Raw genomic sequence first — 24,962 nt, forward strand, 5'->3', positions numbered from 1 at the left:
TTCGTTGCCTTCGCTTGTCCAGAAAGATCACCCACCGACCCACCACTATGAACCTCTATAGTCTATACTTATTGTTGTACATATTTACAATACCCGTCTGATAAACAGAGGAGCGCGGGTTCAATACTATGAACCTCTATAGTCTATACTTATTGTTGTACATATTTACAATACCCGTCTGATAAACAGAGGAGCGCGGGTTCAATCGCAGTGTGATCTTAGCGCTTCTGGTGATCGGCATTGTCATCTCCGGGATCGTCACTGCCATCAATCTGATTGGCTATGTGGACGAGCTCCTTTACCTCAGCGGGACTCGGATGAACCTGGATCAATTCCTGCAGGGAGAGTTAGTGCCGCATAAACTGACGCCATCTTGGGTGACTTCGACCCAGCTGGTGTTCCAGGGAGACGATGGCAATCTGTACGTCCTGGACAGCTCCAACGATTCTCTCTCGGTGCTTGTCACCAATCATACTTTGGTAAGTAAATACGGAGTTCTTGGAGAATAGTTTTAAGAATTTATCGCACTAAGTAATGGGCGCAGATATGGGATTTTATCCTCAATATAATTTGAGAATTTGACCGCAATCATGGTAGTAGCCTACTGCTGGAGTAAAAGGACTTATCAGTATATGGGCGAAACGGAAAAATTCGGTCAGAAATTCTAACACCAACCAAGTCGAGAGTTAATGCTCTTGACGACTCGGCTTAAGCGGCAGGTTTTCCCTAAGTGAGTACTACACTGTCCTCAGATAATCTCCCAGCGTAACTTCTATTCAACAGCTTTCTGCAATACAATAAATCATGTCAGTACATACGTTAAAACAAATACTTACACAACAGAATCTTGTAACTCGTAATCTTGTAACTCGTACCCCTCACAAGTGTGTCTCTGAGGAGTCAAAGGAACACGTTCATTCCCCAGGGGTTCGCTCATGAAATTTACACATTCTGAAAGAAAAAGTTTGTGACCGCAATCATGGTAGTAGCCTACTGCTGGAGTAAAAGGACTTATCAGTATAAGTAAGGAATTTATTTGAATAATTAAATTTTGTATTTTGATTTCAGAGTGATGCAGGTTGCTATCGAGCGAAATTCATGGAGATTACCGCCAGAAGATATTGTCCAAGTTGCCGATCCAAAATCTAAGGAAGAACAGGAGGTAAGCCAGAATCTAAGGAAGAACAAGAGGTAAGCCAAAATCTATAAAGGAGGAACAGGAGGTAAGCCAAAATCTAAGGAAGAACAGGAGCTAAGCCAAAATCTAAGGAAGAACAGGAGCTAAGCCAAAATCTAAGGAAGAACAAGAGGTAAGCCAAAATCTAAGGAGGAACAGGAGGTAAGCCAAAATCTAAGGAAGAACAGGAGCTAAGCCAAAATCTAAGGTAGAACGAGAGGTAAGCCAAAATTTAAGGAAGAACAGGAGCCAAGCCAAAATCTAAGGAAGAACAGGAGCTAAGCCAAAATCTAAGGAAGAACAGGAGCTAAGCCAAAATCTAAGGAGGAACAGGAGGTAAGCCAAAATCTAAGGAGGAACAGGAGGTAAGCCAAAATCTAAGGAGGAACAGGAGGTAAGCCAAAATCTGAGGAGGAACAGGAGGTAAGCCAAAATCTGAGGAGGAACAGGAGGTAAGCCAAAATCCAAGGAAGAACAGGAGGTAAGCCAAAATCTAAGGAGGAACAGGAGGTAAGCCAAAATCTGAGGAGGAACAGGGGGTAAGCCAAAATCTAAGGAAGAACAGGAGGTAAGCCAAAATCTAAGGAGGAACAGGAGGTGAGATCCCTAGGCTTTCAGACTAACAAAACTATCTGAATCTATAACCACTGGATATAACGTAATGTGACATATTACGACATACGAGCAAATAATATTTTAGTAGAACGAGGCATTTCAATAACGAACCTCCATGAGATGGGAGAAGAGGAAAACAGAGAAAAGTAAATACATAGAACTCGAAATAATTTGAACGTAAATTTTACTGTCCGCAAGAGTTAAGTCCCCATAGGGCCCATAGTTATTGCCGTTCACTCGGGCATTGGTTTGGGAACTTGAGGTATTGGTGTTCCAATCTCAGCAGCACCATTGAAAAATTACTGTAGAGAAAAGCCATTGTAGGTCTAAATTCAAAACAAATCAATTTCCATTTAGGACCACCACCTTCTGGTTCGAGATTGAAAACCTACATAGAACTCTCTTCCAGGTTTTTAGAAAGTTCTAAAAATGAGCGTATGCAAACAATTTGATTGTATTCATGTTTGACTAGGATTTTATTCAGAAAAACTTTCAGCGGATGAGAGAGAGAGAGAAAGAAAGAAAGAGAGAGAGAGAGAGAGAGAGAGAGAGAGAGAGAGAGAGAGAGAGAGAGAGAGAACACTGTGTGACAAAATTGCATTAGTATAGAACGTGCTAGAGACAAGGTATCGATAAAGAGGGATTTTCTAGATACTTTTAGAAGATAATTTGCTAGCAATAACGAGATCTTATTTGACGTCACCTAGCGGCTTGTTCTACCACTTCAACATGTCCTTTCGAGATATTCATATTCAAACATAAGCATACCAACTTGGGGGAAAAGAGAAGGTATCCATTATTAGTACAACTATCACCCTAACACCAACTAAGGCCAAATAATTTGAACGTAAATTTTATTGTCCGCAAGAGTTAAGTCCCCATAGTTATTGCCGTTCACTCAGGCATTGGATTTGGAACTTGAGGTATTGTTGTTCGAATCTCAGCAGCACCATTGAAAAATTAGTGTAGAGAAAAGCCATTGTAGGTCTAAATTCAAAACAAATCAATTTCCATTTAGGACCACCACCTTCTGGTTCGAGATTGAAAACCTACTAAACTAACATATAAAACTGATTTGAATGAACTCCTTTTGGTTCCTCCTTTCAGAGACAGCTCAACGTAGAAGATTACAAATGCTCAACTGATCTGAAATATATTTTGCTCAAACATAATAGTAAGCAGGTAAGTGACGAGAAAGCGTCAAGCTGTATTGCAATGACAAGTTGTACTTCCTCAAAGACAACGGTAGACGGGAGAGAGCTGAGGGGGAAAGCAAAGCAATGTTGTTGACATTACCTTTCAATAACATGAAGCTATTATGTATACCCGTGTTGGACAATAACAAGATGAGAGAAAAAGAAAGAGAGAGAGAGAGAGAGAGAGAGAGAGAGAGAGAGAGAGAGAGAGAAAGAAAATGGATTTCACGTGCTCCATGCTCGTCACAAAATTGATATTATTTGATACAAAAAGAAAGTCAATACTCTGGTTTCTAGTTAGACTATAGTCAGAAGGACTATTTTATGGGGTATCTACGTATCTAGTCCTTCAACAGCTTAAAATATTTCACCGCTTTACAACATATACACATATGCAGCTGTAAGAGCAATTCAGAATACTGAAAGCGTGTCAGACGGCAACTAAGTTCCGGAATTCCGGATATCCAAGCCAAAGAAGATAATAAGAATATTAGCTTGGAATGATAGGATAATTATCTCAGTATTTAATACCTAGATTAGGTAACTAGTTATACCTAATTATTAGTTATTCATGATAGGAATGTACACGGGTGAGTTGGACACTTCAAGTTCTTTCAATAACTGTGGAACAAACTGAGGTAACAAAATTATAACAAGATTATCTAACATGTCCTGTCTTATTCCCTTACTGAGACAGTTTATTAAATTTGCATCGGCATAACAAGTAGGATTTCACGTGTAGGATACATAACAATATTACACTGTGTGGCAAAATTGCATTAGTATAGAACGTGCTAGAGACAAGGTGTCGATAAAGAGGGATTTTCTAGATATTTTTAGAAGATAATTTGCTAGCAACAACGAGATCTTATTTGACGTCACCTAGCGGCTTGTTCTACCACTTCAACATGTCCTTTCGAGATTTTCATATTCAAACATAAGCATACCAACTTGGGGGAAAAGAGAAGGTATCCATTATTAGTACAACTATCACCCTAACACCAACTAAGGCCAGCTACTCAGTATAAGGTAGACCCTGATCAGGTATGCCTGACACCTGATGAGCACGCACACTATCAGGTAGACCTGACAGGTACGGCTGAAAAGGTCCATCTATCAGGTCGACCTGATACCTGACGAGCACACACTATCAGGTAGACCTGATCAGGTGTACCTGTCGTCAGGTCAACCTGATAGTGACTGGCCTAATACTAAGGCATCTCTTCCCACAGGTATATCGGTACACCCAGTCGGCTCTGTACACGGTGTACGATGTCAATAACGACCATCATCTTCCCATCACTCTCAGCGACAGTAGCAAGATCCAGCAGACGCGTCTTGACTACGCCACCTGGGCAGCTAACACGAGCGTCCTTATACTGATAGCTAACAATGATATCTACGTGAGATACTCGCCGCTAAGTGGTGTAGACTATCAATACTTAAAAATTTGACGTGATTGTGAAAAACTTGCCTCTTTTAAATTAACGTGTCTTAGCAGAATAATTTTGGGTAGGACCCAACAGATTTTGAACAATTCAATAACCTACAGTGCCATAATTTTGGTAAACATTTTATCGTAAATACTTGACTGATTTTTGCCCATCTCATTGTAATGTTAGCGAGACAGAGTGGAGCTAGTGGAGGAAGTTATGTGAAGGAATGTAAAGATGTGGTGAGTTTCTATGTTCAACTGATAGATTCTATTCTTTCGATAGACTTTCTGAATTTAACGAAGATAGATTTATCTATCTAGTAAATTTATTCTGAAAATACAAATTTAACTAAGACGGGATAGATATTGTGAGTTTAATTAATTAATTAACTAAGATTTACAAATCTATCAGATTTATTACCATGCGTGTTGGGATATTTTTAGGGACATCTTTATTACACCATCTTGAAGTTATTTTTAGGAAGCCTGCACCTGTACCTTTGTAGTAATTTTTGTCGTAATTGGCTTCAGTAAATCACTTATAAGGAATAGAGAGACCAACACCCCGCACTCCCCTTGGATAACATAATTTATAAGTAACCTCGTTTCTATAACCCCACGCTCCTCCATATTAATCAATCGAGGAACTACATTGGTAACACAATAGGGCTGCCTGGAAGGGAGTGACAAGAAACGCCGACCTTATTTAAGTAGGAAAAGGCTAGGAAGAAGATTCAATACAATATGCAACAGGACATTGATAACATTGATTTCCCAGAAGTTTAGCCTGTATTCTTTACACGTCACGTGTACCAAGAGGTCAACTTACTTGAACAACTAAGGCCAGCTACTCAGTATAAGGTAGACCCTGATCAGGTATGCCTGACACCTGATGAGCACGCACACTATCAGGTAGACCTGACAGGTACGGCTGAAAAGGTCCATCTATCAGGTCGACCTGATACCTGACGAGCACACACTATCAGGTCGACCTGATAGTGACTGGCCTAATACTAAGGCATCTCTTCCCACAGGTATATCGGTACACCCAGTCGGCTCTGTACACGGTGTACGATGTCAATAACGACCATCATCTTCCCATCACTCTCAGCGACAGTAGCAAGATCCAGCAGACGCGTCTTGACTACGCCACCTGGGCAGCTAACACGAGCGTCCTTATACTGATAGCTAACAATGATATCTACGTGAGATACTCGCCGCTAAGTGGTGTAGACTATCGGATAACCAACACGGGGCAGCCGGATATCTACTACAACGGTGTGCCGGATTGGTTGTATCAAGGTAAGAACTGGATCGACGAGGAAAATTTACGTTGTCAAGGCAGTGTGGACGTGACGGTCCACATCGATCGACGCCAACGGCCGGTCGACTGTGTGTGGACACACCTTAAGCTTCCAAGATGTATGCGATTGAAATGAAATCAAGAATATAAACAAATGGGCTAAGGAAGGAGCAAAGATATTGATTCTGGACATCCAATTATGCAGAATGGATTGTTTTAATGTTTTAATTTTCAATTTTCAGAGGGATTTTGAACAATTCAATAACCTACAGTGCCATAATTTTGGTAAACATTTTATCGTAAATACTTGACTGATTTTTGCCCATCTCATTGTAATGTTAGCGAGACAGAGTGGAGCTAGTGGAGGAAGTTATGTGAAGGAATGTAAATTTTGAACAATTCAATAACCTACAGTGCCATAATTTTGGTAAACATTTTATTGTAAATACTTGACTGATTTTTGCCCATCTCATTGTAATGTTAGCGAGACAGAGTGGAGCTAGTGGAGGAAGTTATGTGAAGGAATGTAAACCTTTTCAGCCGTACCTATCAGGTCTACCTGATAGTGTGTGCTCGCCAGGTATACCTGATAGTGAGTGGCTGGACTTTCCAAACAAACCTTAGTAGCTCGGTTGATAGTCCGGGGGACTTCGGCTCCGGAGGTTGGTAGTTCGAATCCGTGTAAGGTCATGAAGACGAAGTTATGAGAGTTTCGCAAAGTGTATTAAATCTATCTAGTAAATTTATTCTGAAAATACAAGTTTAACTAAGACGGGATAGACATTCTGAGTTTAACAAGAATGGGATAGATCTTCAGAGACTATTTAACTGAGATAATATGATGGATAAATTCAACTGAGGATTTACAAATCTATCAGATTCATTACCATGCGTGTTGGGATATTTTTAGGGACATCTTTCGTACACCATCTTGAAGTCATTTTTAGGAAGCCTGCACCTGTACCTTTGTAGTAATTTTTGTCATCATTGGCTTGAGTAAATCACTTGTTGAGGTGAATTATTTATTTATCATACCATTTTGATGATTAGGTTTTGAATTTTGTCAGGTATTACCTATCCATGTCATCATGTCAAATTTAAGATACATACCTAATTTATTTTGTCTAAAGGTTATTTGGCTACCGAGCAGATTTTCTCAAATTCAAGTAATAGATTTTTTTTCAAGGCTGAAAACTCTTAATTGGGTCATCCAAACTGACAACCAATTAATATTGATAAGGAATAGAGAGACCAACACCCCGCACTCCCCTTGGATAACATAATTTATAAGTAACCTCGTTTCTATAACCCCACGCTCCTCCAGAGGCAGACAAACAGCCTCATAAAGAAATGGAGGGCATTAGATTTCCAAAACTCATAATGTATGAGGAGATAAATCATTGTGGAAAAACTTGAGACAAAGCAAATAGACTGGGATTTGTGCCAGAAAATATTACCATGGTTGCTGCAAGCTTTTTAGCAAAATAGTTATACTGATTTTTTTCCAAGATAATTTTTTAAATGCCTATAACACTCGAAACTTTGAACACAGTATTTCCTGACCTACATGCCAACTTTCCAACAATTTTATTTGACCTAGTGGTATGGTTCAATAATTAATATCCCAGTTCATATATGTACACATGTACATACTTGTATGAAGTGATGGCTAGTGTTTACAATAGTAGGGCTAAATAGGGAAAAAGCTCAAAAGGAACCAGCCTTTCACACGACTTTATCTTTAGCCACAAGTCGCTCAAATTTTGCAGAGAGCTTCCATAAATTATGATGATCAATTTCAGCCAAAGACGCTCGAACTTGGCACACAGATTTGTTAAATTATGTAGATCAAAAATATCCTTGGGCCTTGTTTCCAGAAGGCACGGTTCGGCGGTTATTCCGAACCAAAGTTCCGTTATTTAGGGCTATACAGGGAAAAAGCTCAAAAGGAACTAGCGCTTCTCACGTCTTTACCTTTGGCCACAGGTCGCTCAATTTTTGCAGACAGTTTCCATTATGATGATCAAAAGTGTCCGAGGGCCGGACCTCGAGAAATGTACGGTTTGGCCGCTATTTAACGTCAAATCTTTGAAAAAGCTCAAGAAGAGTTCGCAATGCTCAGGCCTTTAGATTTCAGCCAAAGTCGCTCAAACTTGGCATAGAGATTCGATAATGTAGGTAGATCAAAAATATCCTTGAGTGCTGTTTCCAGAAAGCACGGTTCGGCCGTTATTCCGGACCAAAGTTCCACTATTTAGGGCTACACAGGGAAAAAGATCAAAAGAAAGTAGCGCTTCTCACGTCTTTAACTTTAGCTACAGGTCGCTCAACTTTTGCAGACAGCTTCCATACAGAGGACTTTTAAAGGGGAAGAATTATTCCGAAAACTCATAGTGGACATTAAGGGTCAGACCATTGGACGAATGACCACCCTTGAGACAAAAATACAGACAGCTGACCTTCACAATCAGGCGGTGGATTTGACTGCGAATATTCTGTCAAATGCAAAATAGATAGGTATCAATACACTTGGTATCAGTTGATTGTAGAGACTACCGCGATCACAATACGAGTATATTCTGTGTGGTCCTTACATTGAGGAGCTTTTAAGGTGTCAGTACACTGTAGACTTTTTTTGCTAGACTGGGTCTTGCGAGACCACTCTCTACGGAGTCTACCAAGTTCGTAGAGTATACAGGTCATAGAGCGAAAAAGTCTTCAATGAAAAGGTGCCAGCCTTTAGATTTACAGCTACTTTACTTTTTCCCCAATTTACAGCTATTACTTGGCAACTCATGAATCAGGGCCGGGTCAGCAGCATTTGTATGTCATCAAAGATCCCTCGGCCGATGACACGCTACGCCATAATCCCAAATGTATCACCTGTGATCTCCGCCACTCCGAGCCCTACCTCAACTGTTCTTACTTCAATGTGTACATGAACAAGATCTCGGAGCAAGGTGAGTCATGCTTTGGTCATAGTCTTAAAAACTCTAATCCAAGGCCAGCCACTCACCATCAGGTAGACCTGAAGACAGGTATATCTGATCAAGTCTACCTGATAGTGTGTGCTTATCAGGTAGACCTGACAGACGGACCTTTTCAGCCGTACCTGTCAGGTCTTCCAGATAGTGAGTGGCTGGCCTAAAGTTTTAAACGAAATACCGAAATTGCATATCCCCACGGGTGTCATGATCAATTCATCATTCAGTGTTCAGTAATGGGCGAAACGGAAAAATTCGGTCAGAAATTCTAACACCAACCAAGTCGAGAGTTAATGCTCTTGACGACTCGGCTTAAGAGGCAGGTTTTCTCTAAGTGAGTACTCACTGTCCTCAGATAATCTCCCAGCGTAACTTCTATTCAACAGCTTTCTGCAATACAATAAATCATGTCAAACACCTGATTGAATAGTCCTGAGGGTGATCAGTAGATTTAGAAACATATCACAGTTACTACCTAAACAATACATATTAGAACAGAAATCGGGTTGTAATGCGAGGAACTGGGAATCCATTGAAATGTGACTACATTCGTCATAACACGAAATTACTAATTCTGCATCTCATTTCCCTTAGACTCACGCGGAGAGAGCCATGGACAACATGTGGCTAGACGTTCAACCTCATCCCGTCTTCTCACCAGACGGTCAAAGTTCCACTATTTAGGGCTACACAGGGAAAAAGATCAAAAGAAAGTAGCGCTTCTCACGTCTTTAACTTTAGCTACAGGTCGCTCAACTTTTGCAGACAGCTTCCATAAATAATGATGACCCGCGGGCCGGATCTCGAGAATATGTACGGTTCGGCAGCTATATTTAACCGTTTATTCTGCTATGAAGAGCCAGAGTTTTGATCCCAAAGTTTTCTCTCGGTAATGTTCGTAGGATCTCGGGTACTCGGGAGACAGTCAGAACTGGCGCAGTGTGAATAGTCCTTCAACAGCTTAAAATATTGCACCGCTTTACAACATATACACATAAGCAGCTGTAAGAGCAATTCAGAATACTGAAAGCGTGTCAGACGGCAACTAAGTTCCGGAATTCCCGATATCCAAGCCAAAGAAGATAATAAGAATATTAGCTTGGAATGATAGGATAATTATCTCAGTATTTAAAACCTAGATTAGGTACCTAGTTATACCTAATTATTAGTTAGTTATTCATGATAGGAATGTACACGGGTGAGTTGGACACTTCAAGTTCTTTCAATAACTGTGGAACAAACTGAGGTAACAAAATTTGTCAAAAATATCATTTAGGGTGTCACACAAGTCTAGTAAAATGCATCTTGCAAAATTTGCGTACGTTGCTATGAAAAACTGAGAAACATACAAAAGGACCAATTTTTATTGTGCTACCCGGTATTTAAATTTATAGTTTAAAAGTGTAAATTTCGACTTGTTCCGTAAAGTTCTGTACGTATATTGCACTGTTGCACGCGACTATTCTAATATGGAAACCTCAAATAAGTTCGCGTTAAAGTCAAAGTTTTACAACTTAAAAATCCCCTTGCTTCCCCTTCACAAAGCATGGTTTCCAGGGAAAAGAGAAAACTTCCAAGCCCTAATGTTGAAAGAGCTTTGTGCTTGTAAGGAAATAAGCAATGGAATAATAATGAGCTTGAGTTTCACATAAATATACATTAGTTACACACAAAGAACGGGCCAGAATGGTTATAGAGTTGTTTTTCGCAGTCTTATAAAGTCACTTGACAAGATGGGCCGCCAAGCTGTGGAGACAGAACGCGTATATTTTGTGTGTGGGAGAATGTCAACAGAGTTGAGAAAATGTTTATCTAATCCTTGAAAAAAATTTATAATAATATTCTTCGCTCCAAAATGATAATAACAATTTCCAATTTTGTAGCCTCGGCAGTGACCTGAAGGTACTTCATCGCGTCTCAACCGTAGCTACCCTAGAAATCGTGTAATAGAAAATATTTGATTTTAATAAGCCCTAATGTTGAAAGAGCTTTGTGCTTGTAAGGAAATAAGCAATGGAATAATAATGAGCTTGAGTTTCACATAAATATACATTAGTTACACACAAAGAACGGGCCAGAATGGTTATAGAGTTGTTTTTCGCAGTCTTATAAAGTCACTTGACAAGATGGGCCGCCAAGCTGTGGAGACAGAACGCGTATATTTTGTGTGTGGGAGAATGTCAACAGAGTTGAGAAAATGTTTATCTAATCCTTGAAAAAAATTTATAATAATATTCTTCGCTCCAAAATGATAATAACAATTTCCAATTTTGTAGCCTCGGCAGTGACCTGAAGGTACTTCATCGCGTCTCAACCGTAGCTACCCTAGAAATCGTGTAATAGAAAATATTTGATTTTAATAAATATAAATAAATTGTTAAATCCTCATATAAATAAATATTAGTGTCGCCTCCTTAAGTTTTCACTTGTTGATAAACATCTCAATTTGGACAACCTGTTCAATATTCACTTTTGAATAATACCTTTGAAATATATCAGGTACCTACCCAGTTATTTTTGGTGATCATGATAATCATGTGGTTCGAAAGATTTTTTGATTCTTTGAAATACTTTGAATACTTAAAAATTTGACGTGAAACATATCAATTTGGACAACCTGTTCAATATTCACTTTTGAATAATACCTTTGAAATATATCAGGTACCTACCTAGTTATTTTTGGTGATCATGATAATCATGTGGTTCGAAAGATTTTTTGATTCTTTGAAATACTTTAAATACTTAAAAATTTGACGTGATTGTGAAAAACTTGCCTCTTTTAAATTAACGTGTCTTAGCAGAATAATTTTGGGTAGGACCCAACAGATTTTGAACAATTCAATAACCTACAGTGCCATAATTTTGGTAAACATTTTATCGTAAATACTTGACTGATTTTTGCCCATCTCATTGTAATGTTAGCGAGACAGAGTGGAGCTAGTGGAGGAAGTTATGTGAAGGAATGTAAAGATGTGGTGAGTTTCTATGTTCAACTGATAGATTCTATTCTTTCGATAGACTTTCTGAATTTAACGAAGATAGATTTATCTATCTAGTAAATTTATTCTGAAAATACAAATTTAACTAAGACGGGATAGATATTGTGAGTTTAATTAATTAATTAACTAAGATTTACAAATCTATCAGATTTATTACCATGCGTGTTGGGATATTTTTAGGGACATCTTTATTACACCATCTTGAAGTTATTTTTAGGAAGCCTGCACCTGTACCTTTGTAGTAATTTTTGTCGTAATTGGCTTCAGTAAATCACTTATAAGGAATAGAGAGACCAACACCCCGCACTCCCCTTGGATAACATAATTTATAAGTAACCTCGTTTCTATAACCCCACGCTCCTCCAGAGGCAGACAAACAGCCTCATAAAGAAATGGAGGGCATTAGATTTCCAAAACTCATAATGTATGAGGAGATAAATCATTGTGGAAAAACTTGAGACAAAGCAAATAGACTGGGATTTGTGCCAGAAAATATTACCATGGTTGCTGCAAGCTTTTTAGCAAAATAGTTATACTGATTTTTTTCCAAGATAATTTTTTAAATGCCTATAACACTCGAAACTTTGAACACAGTATTTCCTGACCTACATGCCTACTTTCCAACAATTTTATTTGACCTAGTGGTGTGGTTCAATAATTAATATCCCAGTTCATATATGTACACATGTACATACTTGTATGAAGTCGCTCCTCCAGAGGCAGACAAACAGCCTCATAAAGAAATGGAGGGCATTAGATTTCCAAAACTCATAATGTATGAGGAGATAAATCATTGTGGAAAAACTTGAGACAAAGCAAATAGACTGGGATTTGTGCCAGAAAATATTACCATGGTTGCTGCAAGCTTTTTAGCAAAATAGTTATACTGATTTTTTTCCAAGATAATTTTTTAAATGCCTATAACACTCGAAACTTTGAACACAGTATTTCCTGACCTACTCGTACATGCCAACTTTCCAAGTTCCAACAATTTTATTTGACCTAGTGGTGTGGTTCAATAATTAATATCCCAGTTCATATATGTACACATGTACATACTTGTATGAAGTAACTTTCCAACAATTTTATTTGACCTAGTGGTATGGTTCAATAATTAATATCCCAGTTCATATATGTACACATGTACATACTTGTATGAAGTGATGGCTAGTGTTTACAATAGTAGGGCTAAATAGGGAAAAAGCTCAAAAGGAACCAGCCTTTCACACGACTTTATCTTTAGCCACAAGTCGCTCAAATTTTGCAGAGAGCTTCCATAAATTATGATGATCAATTTCAGCCAAAGACGCTCGAACTTGGCACACAGATTTGTTAAATTATGTAGATCAAAAATATCCCACAAGTCGCTCAAATTTTGCAGACAGCTTCCATAAATTATGATGATCAATTTCAGCCAAAGACGCTCGAACTTGGCACACAGATTTGTTAAATTATGTAGATCAAAAATATCGTTGGGCCTTGTTTCCAGAAGGCACGGTTCGGTGGTTATTCCGAACCAAAGTTCCGTTATTTAGGGCTATAGAGGGAAAAAGCTCAAAAGGAACTAGCGCTTCTCACGTCTTTACCTTTGGCCACAGGTCGCTCAATTTTTGCAGACAGTTTCCATTATGATGATCAAAAGTGTCCGAGGGCCGGACCTCGAGAAATGTACGGTTTGGCCGCTATTTAACGCTAAATCTTTGAAAAAGCTCAAGAAGAGTTCGCAATGCTCAGGCCTTTAGATTTCAGCCAAAGTCGCTCAAACTTGGCATAGAGATTCGACTTGGGCCTTGTTTCCAGAAGGCACGGTTCGGCGGTTATTCCGAACCAAAGTTCCGTTATTTAGGGCTATACAGGGAAAAAGCTCAAAAGGAACTAGCGCTTCTCACGTCTTTACCTTTGGCCACAGGTCGCTCAATTTTTGCAGACAGCTTCCATAATTTATGATGATCAAAAGTGTCCGAGGGCCGGACCTCGAGAAATGTACGGTTTGGCCGCTATTTAACGTCAAATCTTTGAAAAAGCTCAAGAAGAGTTCGCAATGCTCAGGCCTTTAGATTTCAGCCAAAGTCGCTCAAACTTGGCATAGAGATTCGATAATGTAGGTAGATCAAAAATATCCTTGAGTGCTGTTTCCAGAAAGCACGGTTCGGCCGTTATTCCGGACTAAAGTTCCACTATTTAGGACTACACACGGAAAAAGCTCAAAAGAAAGTAGCGCTTCTCACGTCTTTACCTTTAGCCACAGGTCGCTCAACTTTTGCAGACAGCTTCCATAAATAATGATGACCCGCGGGCCGGATCTCGAGAATATGTACGGTTCGGCAGCTATATTTAACCGTTTATTCTGCTATGAAGAGCCAGAGTTTTGATCCCAAAGTTTTCTCTCGGTAATGTTCGTAGGATCTCGGGTACTCGGGAGACAGTCAGAACTGGCGCAGTGTGATCTTAGCGCTTCTGGTGATCGGCATTGTCATCTCCGGGATCGTCACTGCCATCAATCTGATTGGCTATGTGGACGAGCTCCTTTACCTCAGCGGGACTCGGATGAACCTGGATCAATTCCTGCAGGGAGAGTTAGTGCCGCATAAACTGACGCCATCTTGGGTGACTTCGACCCAGCTGGTGTTCCAGGGAGACGATGGCAATCTGTACGTCCTGGACAGCTCCAACGATTCTCTCTCGGTGCTTGTCACCAATCATACTTTGGTAAGTAAATACGGAGTTCTTGGAGAATAGTTTTAAGAATTTATCGCACTAAGTAATGGGCGAAACGGAAAAATTCGGTCAGAAATTCTAACACCAACCAAGTCGAGAGTTAATGCTCTTGACGACTCGGCTTAAGAGGCAGGTTTTCCCTAAGTGAGTACTACACTGTCCTTTCATTCCCCAGGGGTTCGCTCATGAAATTTACACATTCTGAAAGAAAAAGTTTGAATTTATAGTTTTTTGCCTCGTAAAATGTATTCCCAGCGTTTTTATAAAGCGGATAATTTAACGGGACCCTTGCAGGCATTGCGGGTTTCAAATTGTGGCGCGGTTGATAGCCATCTAACATGCGATAAGGAAGTGAATGGTAAGAATTTCCTTCTCATTACATGATTGTGGCCTTTGCACTTTATTATGAAAAAAAGGGCATGAGGAAATAATTTGAACGTAAATTTTACTGTCCGCAAGAGTTAAGTCCCCATAGGGCCCATAGTTATTGCCGTTCACTCGGGCATTGGTTTGGGAACTTGAGGTATTGGTGTTCCAATCTCAGCAGCACCATTGAAAAATTACTGTAGAGAAAAGCCATTGTAGGTCTAAATTCAAAACAAATCAATTTCCATTTAGGACCACCACCTTCTGGTTCGAGATTGAAAACCTACTAAACTAACATATAAAACTGATTTGAATGAACTCCTTTTGGTTCCTCCTTTCAGAGACAGCTCAACGTAGAAGACTACAAATGCTCAACTGATCTGAAATATATTTTGCTCAAACATAATAGTAAGCAGGTAAGTGACGAGAAAGCGTCAAGCTGTATTGCAATGACAAGTTTTACTTCCTCAAAGACAACGGTAGACGGGAGAGAGCTGAGGGGGAAAGCAAAGCAATGTTGTTGACATTACCTTTCAATAACATGAAGCTATTATGTATACCCGTGTTGGACAATAACAAGATTATCTAACATGTCCTGTCTTATTCCCTTACTGAGACAGTTTATTAAATTTGCATCGGCATAACAAGTAGGATTTCACGTGTAGGATACATAACAATATTACACTGTGTGACAAAATTGCATTAGTATAGAACGTGCTAGAGACAAGGTATCGATAAAGAGGGATTTTCTAGATACTTTTAGAAGATAATTTGCTAGCAATAACGAGATCTTATTTGACGTCACCTAGCGGCTTGTTCTACCACTTCAACATGTCCTTTCGAGATTTTCATATTCAAACATAAGCATACCAACTTGGGGGAAAAGAGAAGGTATCCATTATTAGTACAACTATCACCCTAACACCAACTAAGGCCAGCTACTCAGTATAAGGTAGACCCTGATCAGGTATGCCTGACACCTGATGAGCACGCACACTATCAGGTAGACCTGACAGGTACGGCTGAAAAGGTCCATCTATCAGGTCGACCTGATACCTGACGAGCACACACTATCAGGTCGACCTGATAGTGACTGGCCTAATACTAAGGCATCTCTTCCCACAGGTATATCGGTACACCCAGTCGGCTCTGTACACGGTGTACGATGTCAATAACGACCATCATCTTCCCATCACTCTCAGCGACAGTAGCAAGATCCAGCAGACGCGTCTTGACTACGCCACCTGGGCAGCTAACACGAGCGTCCTTATACTGATAGCTAACAATGATATCTACGTGAGATACTCGCCGCTAAGTGGTGTAGACAATCGGATAACCAACACGGGGCAGCCGGATATCTACTACAACGGTGTGCCGGATTGGTTGTATCAAGGTAAGAACTGGAGTATAGGTTTGTCCAAACATAGTCGACCGGTCGTCGATCGACCAGGAAAATCTATGTTGTCAAGGCAGTGTGGACGTGACGGTCCAAATCGATCGACACCAACGGCCGGTCGACTATGTGTGGACACACCTTAAGCTTCCAAGAAGTATGCGATTGAAATGAAATCAAGAATATAAACAAATAGGCTAAGGAAGGAGCAAAGATATTGATTCTGGACATCCAATTATGCAGAATGGATTGTTTTAATGTTTTAATTTTCAATTTTCAGAGGAAATTTTCCAGCCCGAGGCAAACATTGCCCTGTGGCCATCACCAGATGGCTCGTATATCCTGTTTGCCTCATTCAACGACACTGACTGTCGCTCCTTCACCTACCCCTGGTTCGAACCCAGTATCATGGCATCAGCAAGCACTTCGCAATCATTCCCGTCCGCCAAATCCATCCGATATCCAACAGTGAGTACTTCGATTGCTTTCTTTGGCCAGCCACTCACTATCAGGTAGACCTGACGACAGGTACACTTGATAGTGTGTGTGCTCATCAGGTATCAGGTAGACCTAACAGATGGACCTTTTCAGCCGTACCTATCAGGTCTACCTGATAGTGTGTGTGCTCGCCAGGTATACCTGATAGTGAGTGGCTGGACTTTCCAAACACACCTTAGTAGCTCGGTTGATAGCCCGGGGGACTTCGGCTCCGGAGGTTGGTAGTTCGAATCCGTGTAAGGTCATGAAGACGAAGTTATGAGAGTTTCGCAAAGTGTATTAATTAATTAATCAATCGAGGAACTACATTGGTGACACAATAGGGCTGCCTGGAAGGGAGTGACAAGAAACGCCGACCTTATTTAAGTAGGAAAAGGCTAGGAAGAAGCAACAGGACATTGATAACATTGATTTCCCAGAAGTTTAGCCTGTATTCTTTACACGTCACGTGTACCAAGAGGTCAACTTACTTGAACACGTTTGCTTTCTGTGTTAGCCAGGTACAGCCCTGCCAAAGGTGTCACTCTGGATTGTGTCAATTAAAGAAGAACATCTCCATCTGCCTCATGTGGAAATTCAACCACCTGTGGTGCTTCGTGATCAGTAAGTCAACAGTAATCCAATCCCTAATTCTAAATACTAACTCATCCTGTATATCTCCTTATATCTCCCCAGGATAGGATTTGCATCCTAACTGTGGCAAGTCAATGGATTGGAGTATTCACCGAAACAACTTATCTATTTTCAGAGAAGTCGAGATTCAAATTAGAAATAAAAGGGGGAGGGATGTTTTCACCCGCTTCTTATTATTTCTAGAGCGAGGATATCTGACTGGTTCAGAGAAGTCGAGATTCAAATTAGAAATAAAAGGGGGAGGGATGTTTTCACCCGCTTTTTATTATTTCTAGAGCGAGTTATCTGAGTTACTCAAACTTAAAAGAGGAAGCTGAGCAAGTCTGTATATTCAAAAGTATTTGAGGGAGCCGTAGGGAGACAAAAACATATTTGACCATCAGCAAAATTTCCCCAAACAGATCATACTCATCAGCAAAATTCTCCAAACAGAATTCTCATGTCCTCTATTAATTATCATTATTGCTTAGCGTTATATGTTTTTGGATACCTACTTAATTGAAGAATCAAGTCAATACATAGGATGTCTAATATAAACCTAACCAATAAACCTCTTCTGTCTTCTCTTAATTTCAGGGATTATTACCTGACTTCTCTGGATACCTACTTAATTGAAGAACCAAGTCAATACATAGGATGTCTAATATAAACCTAACCAATAAACCTCTTCTGTCTTCTCTTAATTTCAGGGATTATTACCTGACTTCTGCTCATTGGTTGACGCACGAGAACAATCAAATCTCCGCCATCTGGATGACCCGAGCTCAGAACATGAGCATAGTCAGCAACTGCCAGGCTTCCAGTCAGTGGATTTGTAATGAGGTCAGTATACCAATAACCATTAACGAGCACTCAGAATCATTCGTTCTCACTTAGAACGTTGCTTAACTTACGTGACGTTACGGATACTGAGGTGACTCTTAGAGGCCTATAATAAAGTTGACACCTGATTGAAAACTTTGAGCATAATAGTCCAGAGGGTGATCAGTAGATTTAGAAACATATCACAGTTACTACCTAAACAATACGTATTAGAGCAGAAATCGGGTTGTAATGCTGGTAACTGGGAACCCATTGAAATCTGACTACATTCGTCATAACACGAAATTACTAATTCTGCATCTCATTTCCCTTAGACTCACGCCGAGAGAGCCATGGACAACATGTGGCTAGACGTTCAACCTCATCCCGTCTTCTCACCAGACGGTCAGAGCTACATGCTCCTGTCTCCCGGACTCAGAATCATTCGTTCTCACTTAGAACGTTGCTTAACTTACGTGACGTTACGGATACTGAGGTGGCTCTTAGAGGCCTATAATAAAGTTGACACCTGATTGAAAACTTTGAGCATAATAGTCCAGAGGGTGTTCAGTAGATTTAGAAACATATCACAGTTACTACCTAAACAATACATATTAGAGCAGAAATCGGGTTGTAATGCTGGTAACTAGGAATCCATTGAAATGTGACTACATTCGTCATAACACGAAATTACTAATTCTGGATCTCATTTCCCTTAGACTCACGCGGAGAGAGCCATGGACAACATGTGGCTAGACGTTCAACCTCATCCCGTCTTCTCACCAGATGGTTTAACCGTTTATTCTGCTATGAACAGCCAGAGTTTTGATCCCAAAGTTTTCTCTCGGTAATGTTCGTAGGATCTCGGGTACTCGGGAGACAGTCAGAACTGGCGCAGTGTGACTGTCTCCCGTTCAGGAAGGCCCCACCATCTACACCCACATTAAGCACGTCACACTTCTACAGCAGAGGATAGCTGTGATCAGTCATGGTCCTTATCATGTCATCAAGATATTGGCCTGGGACACGATCAACCATTTGGTGTAAGGCTCTTCTCTTTCCGTTCGCACATCTGTGGACATACCTCCCTACTTGTTAAATGAGAACGCTTTCAGTTTGTTAGCGGCTTTGAGGGGCTTCTTAGCGTTTGAACTCTCGACGGGCTCTTCCTTCTCATCTAGCTTTCGTTTCTTCACGTTCTCGTTTTCATTGTTGGGCTCCTGAGATGATGGAATCACATTTAAAGGGGAAGAACTTTTAAAGGAGAAGAATTATTCGAAAATAGTGGACATCAAGGGTCAGACCATTGGACGAATGACCACCCTTGAGACAAAAATACAGACAACTGACCTTCACAATCAGGCGGTGGATTTGACTGCGAATATTCTGTCAAATGCAAAATAGATAGGTATCAATACACTTGGTATCTTCAGTGAAAAGGTGCTAGCCTTTAGATTTACAGCTGCTTTACTTTTTCCCCAATTTACAGGTATTACTTGGCAACTCACGAATCAGGGCCGGGTCAGCAGCATCTGTATGTCATCAAAGATCCCTCGGCCGATGACACGCTACGCCATAATCCCAAATGTATCACCTGTGATCTCCGCCACTCCGAGCCCTACCTCAACTGTTCTTACTTCAATGTGTACATGAACAAGATCTCGGAGCAAGGTGAGTCATGCTTTGGTCATACTCTTAAAAACTCTAACCTAAGGCCAGCCACTCACCATCAGGTAGACCTGAAGACAGGTATATCTGATCAAGTCTACCTGATAGTGTATGATTATCAGGTAGACCTGACAGACGGACCTTTTCAGCCGTACCTGTAAGGTCTTCCAGCTAGTGAGTGGCTGGCCTAAAGTTTTAAACGAAATACCGAAATTGCATATCCCCACGGGTGTCATGATCAATTCATCATTCAGTGTTCAAGTAAAACTAGGATTAATATGCTGTGGTTTTACACTCCACCCAACTAGACGCCAGATCATTATGGACAACCCTGTGGGAGCAGCCACTTCCAGGTACAGACCTGGAAGATGAGTGACTGAAAGTTGTCAATGACGTTAACAACAACATGCATACATATAAGTATTTAGTAGAGCAATCCACAGATGCCTTACAGGATGCAGGACCATCTCGAATTCTAGTCTCACTATAAACATCTTTGATCCCTTCACTAGGTCACACTCTATATGTCCTATCCTGCGATGGCCCCAAGCTACCTCTGGCGTTTCTGCATCGAACCTCTGACCATCAGACTGTGCGTCTTCTATTCAACACGTCCACCAGTTACGCGGACAAGCTTTCCAAGGTGGCTCTTCCCAAGAAGCGAAGTCTGGAGGTGATGCATTCCCAAGGGTACAAGGCCCATGTCCAGTTCACCCTGCCGCCTTCGTGGAGGGAAGAGTTGAGAGATGCGGCCTTCCCAGTACTCATTCACGTGTGAGTAGATACCTAATTAAGACCACCTCACACATTAGTGCCATTAGAATTAGAGCAATATAAATTAGAACTATTTCATTTTTCCTTTCAGCAATGGACGGCCCGGCAGCCAGTTGGTGTCGGACAAGTTCAGCATAGACTGGGGCACCTACATGTCCAGCAAACAAGGACCACCTCACACATTAGTGCCATTAGAATTAGAGCAATATAAATTAGAACTATTTTATTTTTCTTTTCAGCAATGGACGGCCCGGCAGCCAGTTGGTGTCGGACAAGTTCAGCATAGACTGGGGCACCTACATGTCCAGCAAACATGACTTTATCTACGTCAAGATTGACGTTAGAGGGGCTAAAAGTAACCCCACTACTGCTCTCTATCGGAGAATAGGAGGAACTGAAGTGCAAGATCAAATGGAAACTATCAGGTACAGCAAAGCGTGTAGGTTAAGTTTGAAGGTAGATTGGTAAACAACAAGATGACCAACAAGAACTCTTGACAAAGGTGTTGAAGGTTCAACGCACAAGTTGCGCACAGACCTGCATGCCGAGCAGCAAAATTGACTGAGATTCAAATTACTTGTGAAAACATGCTTGTATGAGCACCCAATTTTGCCCCAGAAACCTATAGACCAGGGGTGGTCATAACGTGGCTCTCTATCGATGGTTCATACTTGTTGAATTTTTTTCCTGAATATCAGATTTTCCATGAGACTGAATTCTGAAGATTGTAGACCAAAATTTTGAATATGTCGCCTGCGGAATGGCTCGCCACGAATCGGCTTTATAGGATTGCGGCTCCCAAAGGTAAGGTTAGTGGACACCCTGATATAGACACTCAAGTTCATAAAGACTGAATTCTGAAGATTGTAGACCAAAATTTGGAAAATGTCGTCTGCGGAATGGCTCGCCACGAATCGGCTTTATAGGTACAGACCTGCGTGCCGAGCGGCAAAATTGACTGAGATTCAAATTACTTGTGAAAACATGCTTGTATGAGCACCCAATTTTGCCGCAGAAACCTATAGACCAGGGGTGGTCATAAAGACTGAATTCTGAAGATTGTAGACCAAAATTTGGAAAATGTCGTCTGCGGAATGGCTCGCCACGAATCGGCTTTATAGGATTGCGGCTCCCAAAGGTAAGGTTAGTGGACACCCTGATATAGACACTCAAGTTCAGTTTAAAATTTCACCCCATTTTTCAGGCGACTTCTGGACCAATACAAATATCTGGACCGGAACCATATCAGTATTTGGGGCTGGGGTTATGGGGGCTACGTCACAACCAGACTGCTCGGCTCTCAACCTCATCAGGGATCGTTCAGTTTCAATTGTGGCGTTAGTGTGGCGCCCATTACAGACTGGAACTTTTATAGTAAGATTTTTTACATCATTCGACTTCTAATCATTATCAGTAATTATGAAATCTGGGTACTCGTGAAGTGATTCTCCTTGCCCGTCATGACTGACAGGTGTAGATCTTGAAGCTTTAATTGCCGTCTTTAGAGATAAGTCACTGAGCTAGGTACAGTACTAGATATTAAGCATCAGATGATGACTGATGAGTAAATGAACTACTGAATATTAAGGTGTGTTCAAACATGGTCGACGGTCGTCGATCGAAGAGATGAATCTATGTTATCGAGGCAGTGAGGACGGTTCAGTCGACGTCGATCGATGGCCGGTCGACTATGTGGTCCACACCTTTACAGTTGATGGGGAATTGCTAAAAACCTGTGCCTGCTGCCTTCTTAGGCAATAAACATGATGGTTGAATTCTCACACATTCACATTCGGTTTTCACAGATGCCGCATTCACGGAGAGGGTGCTTGGGTTTCCATCCGACAATCAGAAGGGTTACGTCGAGGCCGGGGCCTCCCAGAAGGCCGATCACATTCCCGGCCAGTCCCTATTCATGATCCATGGCCTGGCCGACATTAGTGTGCCTTACATTCATATCGTGTCCATGGCTCAAACGTTGGCCGAGAAGAGAATCATGTTCCGATATCAGGTGAGATTATTATCTTGTGATGTTAGGGGTTTTACGTCGCGTCACTTTTAACTGCAACGGTATTTATTTATTTACGAGTACACTCTAAGCGACAAGGCCATGTGTGACTACGGTATTTAATGGCCAAGATTGAGATAAATGGATGGATGATGTCAGGAAAAATCTGCAAAGAATAAGAGTGAGAGGATGGAGGGATGCAGTAAGCGACACAGTTGAGTAGAGGATAGGAGGCCAAGGCTCAACCCTGGCTGTAGTGCCATTTGGTTTTGGTATGGTAAGGTTTTTAATTACTCGGTTTCAACGCCCATTTGCCAACGATTTAAGCTAAATACACTCGCGCAGATACTTGAAAAACGTTGAAATTTGACAAATATGAGACTATGAGACAGCACTCCCGTAAGTAATCTAAGTTATTTGAGACATCAAAGCTTTTAACTACTCTGTATGAAATGTCAGAAGAACTCATGATAGCAGTCATCTCTTGAGAGTACTTCTTAGTTCTTAATCCCATTTTCCATGATTTCAGACTTACGCCAACGAAGGACACGAGTTATCCGGAGTTCTCAGTCACGTCTATTCCTCAGTGGAAGATTATTTAATAAAGTGCCTTAACTTAGAAGAGGAAGATGAATCCATCAACCCTTAGGACTGCCTACGCTTTTTGTCAGAAAATAAAAAATAGGAAGCCTTGTTCTTTTAATTTTATTATTTTGGATGCCTTTACAAAATATTTATTAGTTGACTTTTTTTGTAACGTTTATTATTTTGTACTCTACTCAAATACCCGTTTGCTTTCAAATATAAATTTATTCTAATGAATGTATTTCGATAATAAAGTTGTAAGGAATGAAGCTCATTCACTGTTATTAATAAATTTTCAATTAACACAAAAACATGTTTTGGATTACTTTAATTTGATCTGCAAAGAATAAGAGTGAGAGGATGGAGGAATGCAGTAAGCGACACAGTTGAGTGGAGGATAGAAGGCCAAGGCTCAACCCTGGTTGTAGTTCCATTTGGTTTTGGTATGGTAAGGTTTTTAATTACTCGGTTTCAACCCCCATTTGCCAACGATTTAGGCTAAATACACTCGCGCAGATACTTGAAAAGCGTTGAAATTTGACAAATATGAGACTATGAGACAGCACTCCCGTAAGTAATCTAATTTAAGTTATTTGAGACATCAAAGCTTTTAACTACTCTGTATGAAATGTCAGAAGAACTCATGATAGCAGTCATCTCTTGAGAGTACTTCTTAGTTCTTAATCCCATTTTCCATGATTTCAGACTTACGCCAACGAAGGACACGAGTTATCCGGAGTTCTCAGTCACGTCTATTCCTCAGTGGAAGATTATTTAATAAAGTGCCTTAACTTAGAAGAGGAAGATGAATCCATCAACCCTTAGGACTGCCTACGCTTTTTGTCAGAAAATAAAAAATAGGAAGCCTTGTTCTTTTAATTTTATTATTTTGGATGCCTTTACAAAATATTTATTAGTTGACTTTTTTTGTAACGTTTATTATTTTGTACTCTACTCAAATACCCGTTTGCTTTCAAATATAAATTTATTCTAAGGAATGTATTTCGATATTAAAGTTGTAAGGAATGAAGCTCATTCACTGTTATTAATAAATTTTCAATTAACACAAAAACATGTTTTGGATTCCTTTAATTTTTCTGATAATCCCGGAATCACAGTGGTATCCTGGGACTGTATCTGTAATACAAGTGGTGTAATACTAAACATCTAGCGGGGGTTTCACCAATGACTATCGTTTTACAGTGGTGATACAGCCACTGGTCGTCAATAGTAACATAGAAATTAGCTACTCAAAAGACTGAGCAGTGAAATACTTTATTTCTACTATGTTACTACATTTTCAGGGCCCCTAAATGTTCCTACATGCCCCTAATTGCCCCGGATTCCCAGATTTAATCCGATTCTACTTAGCTTGGAATTCTATCGTTTTACAATGGTGATACAGCCACTGGTCGCTAATAGTAACATAGAAATTAGCTACTCAAAAGACTGAGCAGTGATATACTTTATTTCTAGTATGTTACTACATTTTCAGGGCCCCTCCTAAATGTTACTACATTTTCAGGGCCCCTAAATGTTCCTACATGCCCCTAATTGCCCCGGATTCCCAGATTTAATCCGATTCTACTTAGCTTGGAATTGACCCCTGATAAAGCTGGTGTGGAATCACAGTGTGATAACCAGTCGTATCCGAACCTAAGGTTACCTACTGATTCTGTCGATTCTGACAGTCCCAAATACTGAATTTAGACTGTCCTTTTTGCCTAAAGAAACTCTTTTCGACAGCAGTGTCAATAAAGTCTCGTTTATTATAAGTATAAATAGTGCTTTATTTAGAATTTTAGACTG

The 24,962-nt window shown here is 40.4% G+C and overlaps 1 protein-coding gene across 3 annotated transcripts; it reads left to right on the plus strand.

The window, feature by feature from the left end:
- Positions 1–1,008: 1,008 nt before the first annotated feature.
- On the plus strand, positions 1,009–23,458 carry LOC103517136 (inactive dipeptidyl peptidase 10-like). Of its 3 annotated transcripts, none has more exons than XM_017447340.2 (15): positions 1,009–1,162; positions 14,113–14,418; positions 15,135–15,209; positions 15,919–16,186; positions 16,467–16,654; positions 17,181–17,287; positions 18,007–18,139; positions 18,454–18,550; positions 19,032–19,161; positions 19,608–19,789; positions 20,299–20,560; positions 20,800–20,985; positions 21,765–21,934; positions 22,366–22,571; positions 23,098–23,458. In XM_017447340.2, the coding sequence occupies exons 1-15, from the start codon at positions 1,073–1,075 to the stop codon at positions 23,215–23,217; spliced, it is 2,520 nt and encodes an 839-aa protein (XP_017302829.1). In that variant the 5' UTR covers positions 1,009–1,072; the 3' UTR covers positions 23,218–23,458. The 3 variants fall into 3 exon arrangements, with proteins under 3 accessions (XP_017302829.1, XP_026685145.1, XP_026685146.1); XM_026829344.1 differs by having other exon boundaries at positions 1,011–1,162; positions 18,454–18,540; positions 19,022–19,161; XM_026829345.1 differs by lacking the exon at positions 1,009–1,162 and adding an exon at positions 11,340–11,685 and having other exon boundaries at positions 18,454–18,540; positions 19,022–19,161.
- Positions 23,459–24,962: the final 1,504 nt, after the last annotated feature.

The sequence above is a fragment of the Diaphorina citri genome, unplaced genomic scaffold (genome assembly GCF_000475195.1).
Source record: "Diaphorina citri unplaced genomic scaffold, Diaci psyllid genome assembly version 1.1 scaffold1763, whole genome shotgun sequence".
NCBI lineage: Eukaryota > Metazoa > Arthropoda > Insecta > Hemiptera > Psyllidae > Diaphorina > Diaphorina citri.

Coding starts and splice junctions, on each gene's coding strand:
- LOC103517136 (XM_017447340.2), top strand. CDS start 1,073: ATGCAGGTTGCTATCGAGCGAAATTCATGGAGATTACCGCCAGAAGAT. Junction 16,187..16,466: donor GCCGGATTGGTTGTATCAAG/GTAAGAACTGGA, acceptor TTCAATTTTCAG/AGGAAATTTTCCAGCCCGAG. Junction 18,140..18,453: donor GTCAGTGGATTTGTAATGAG/GTCAGTATACCA, acceptor CATTTCCCTTAG/ACTCACGCCGAGAGAGCCAT.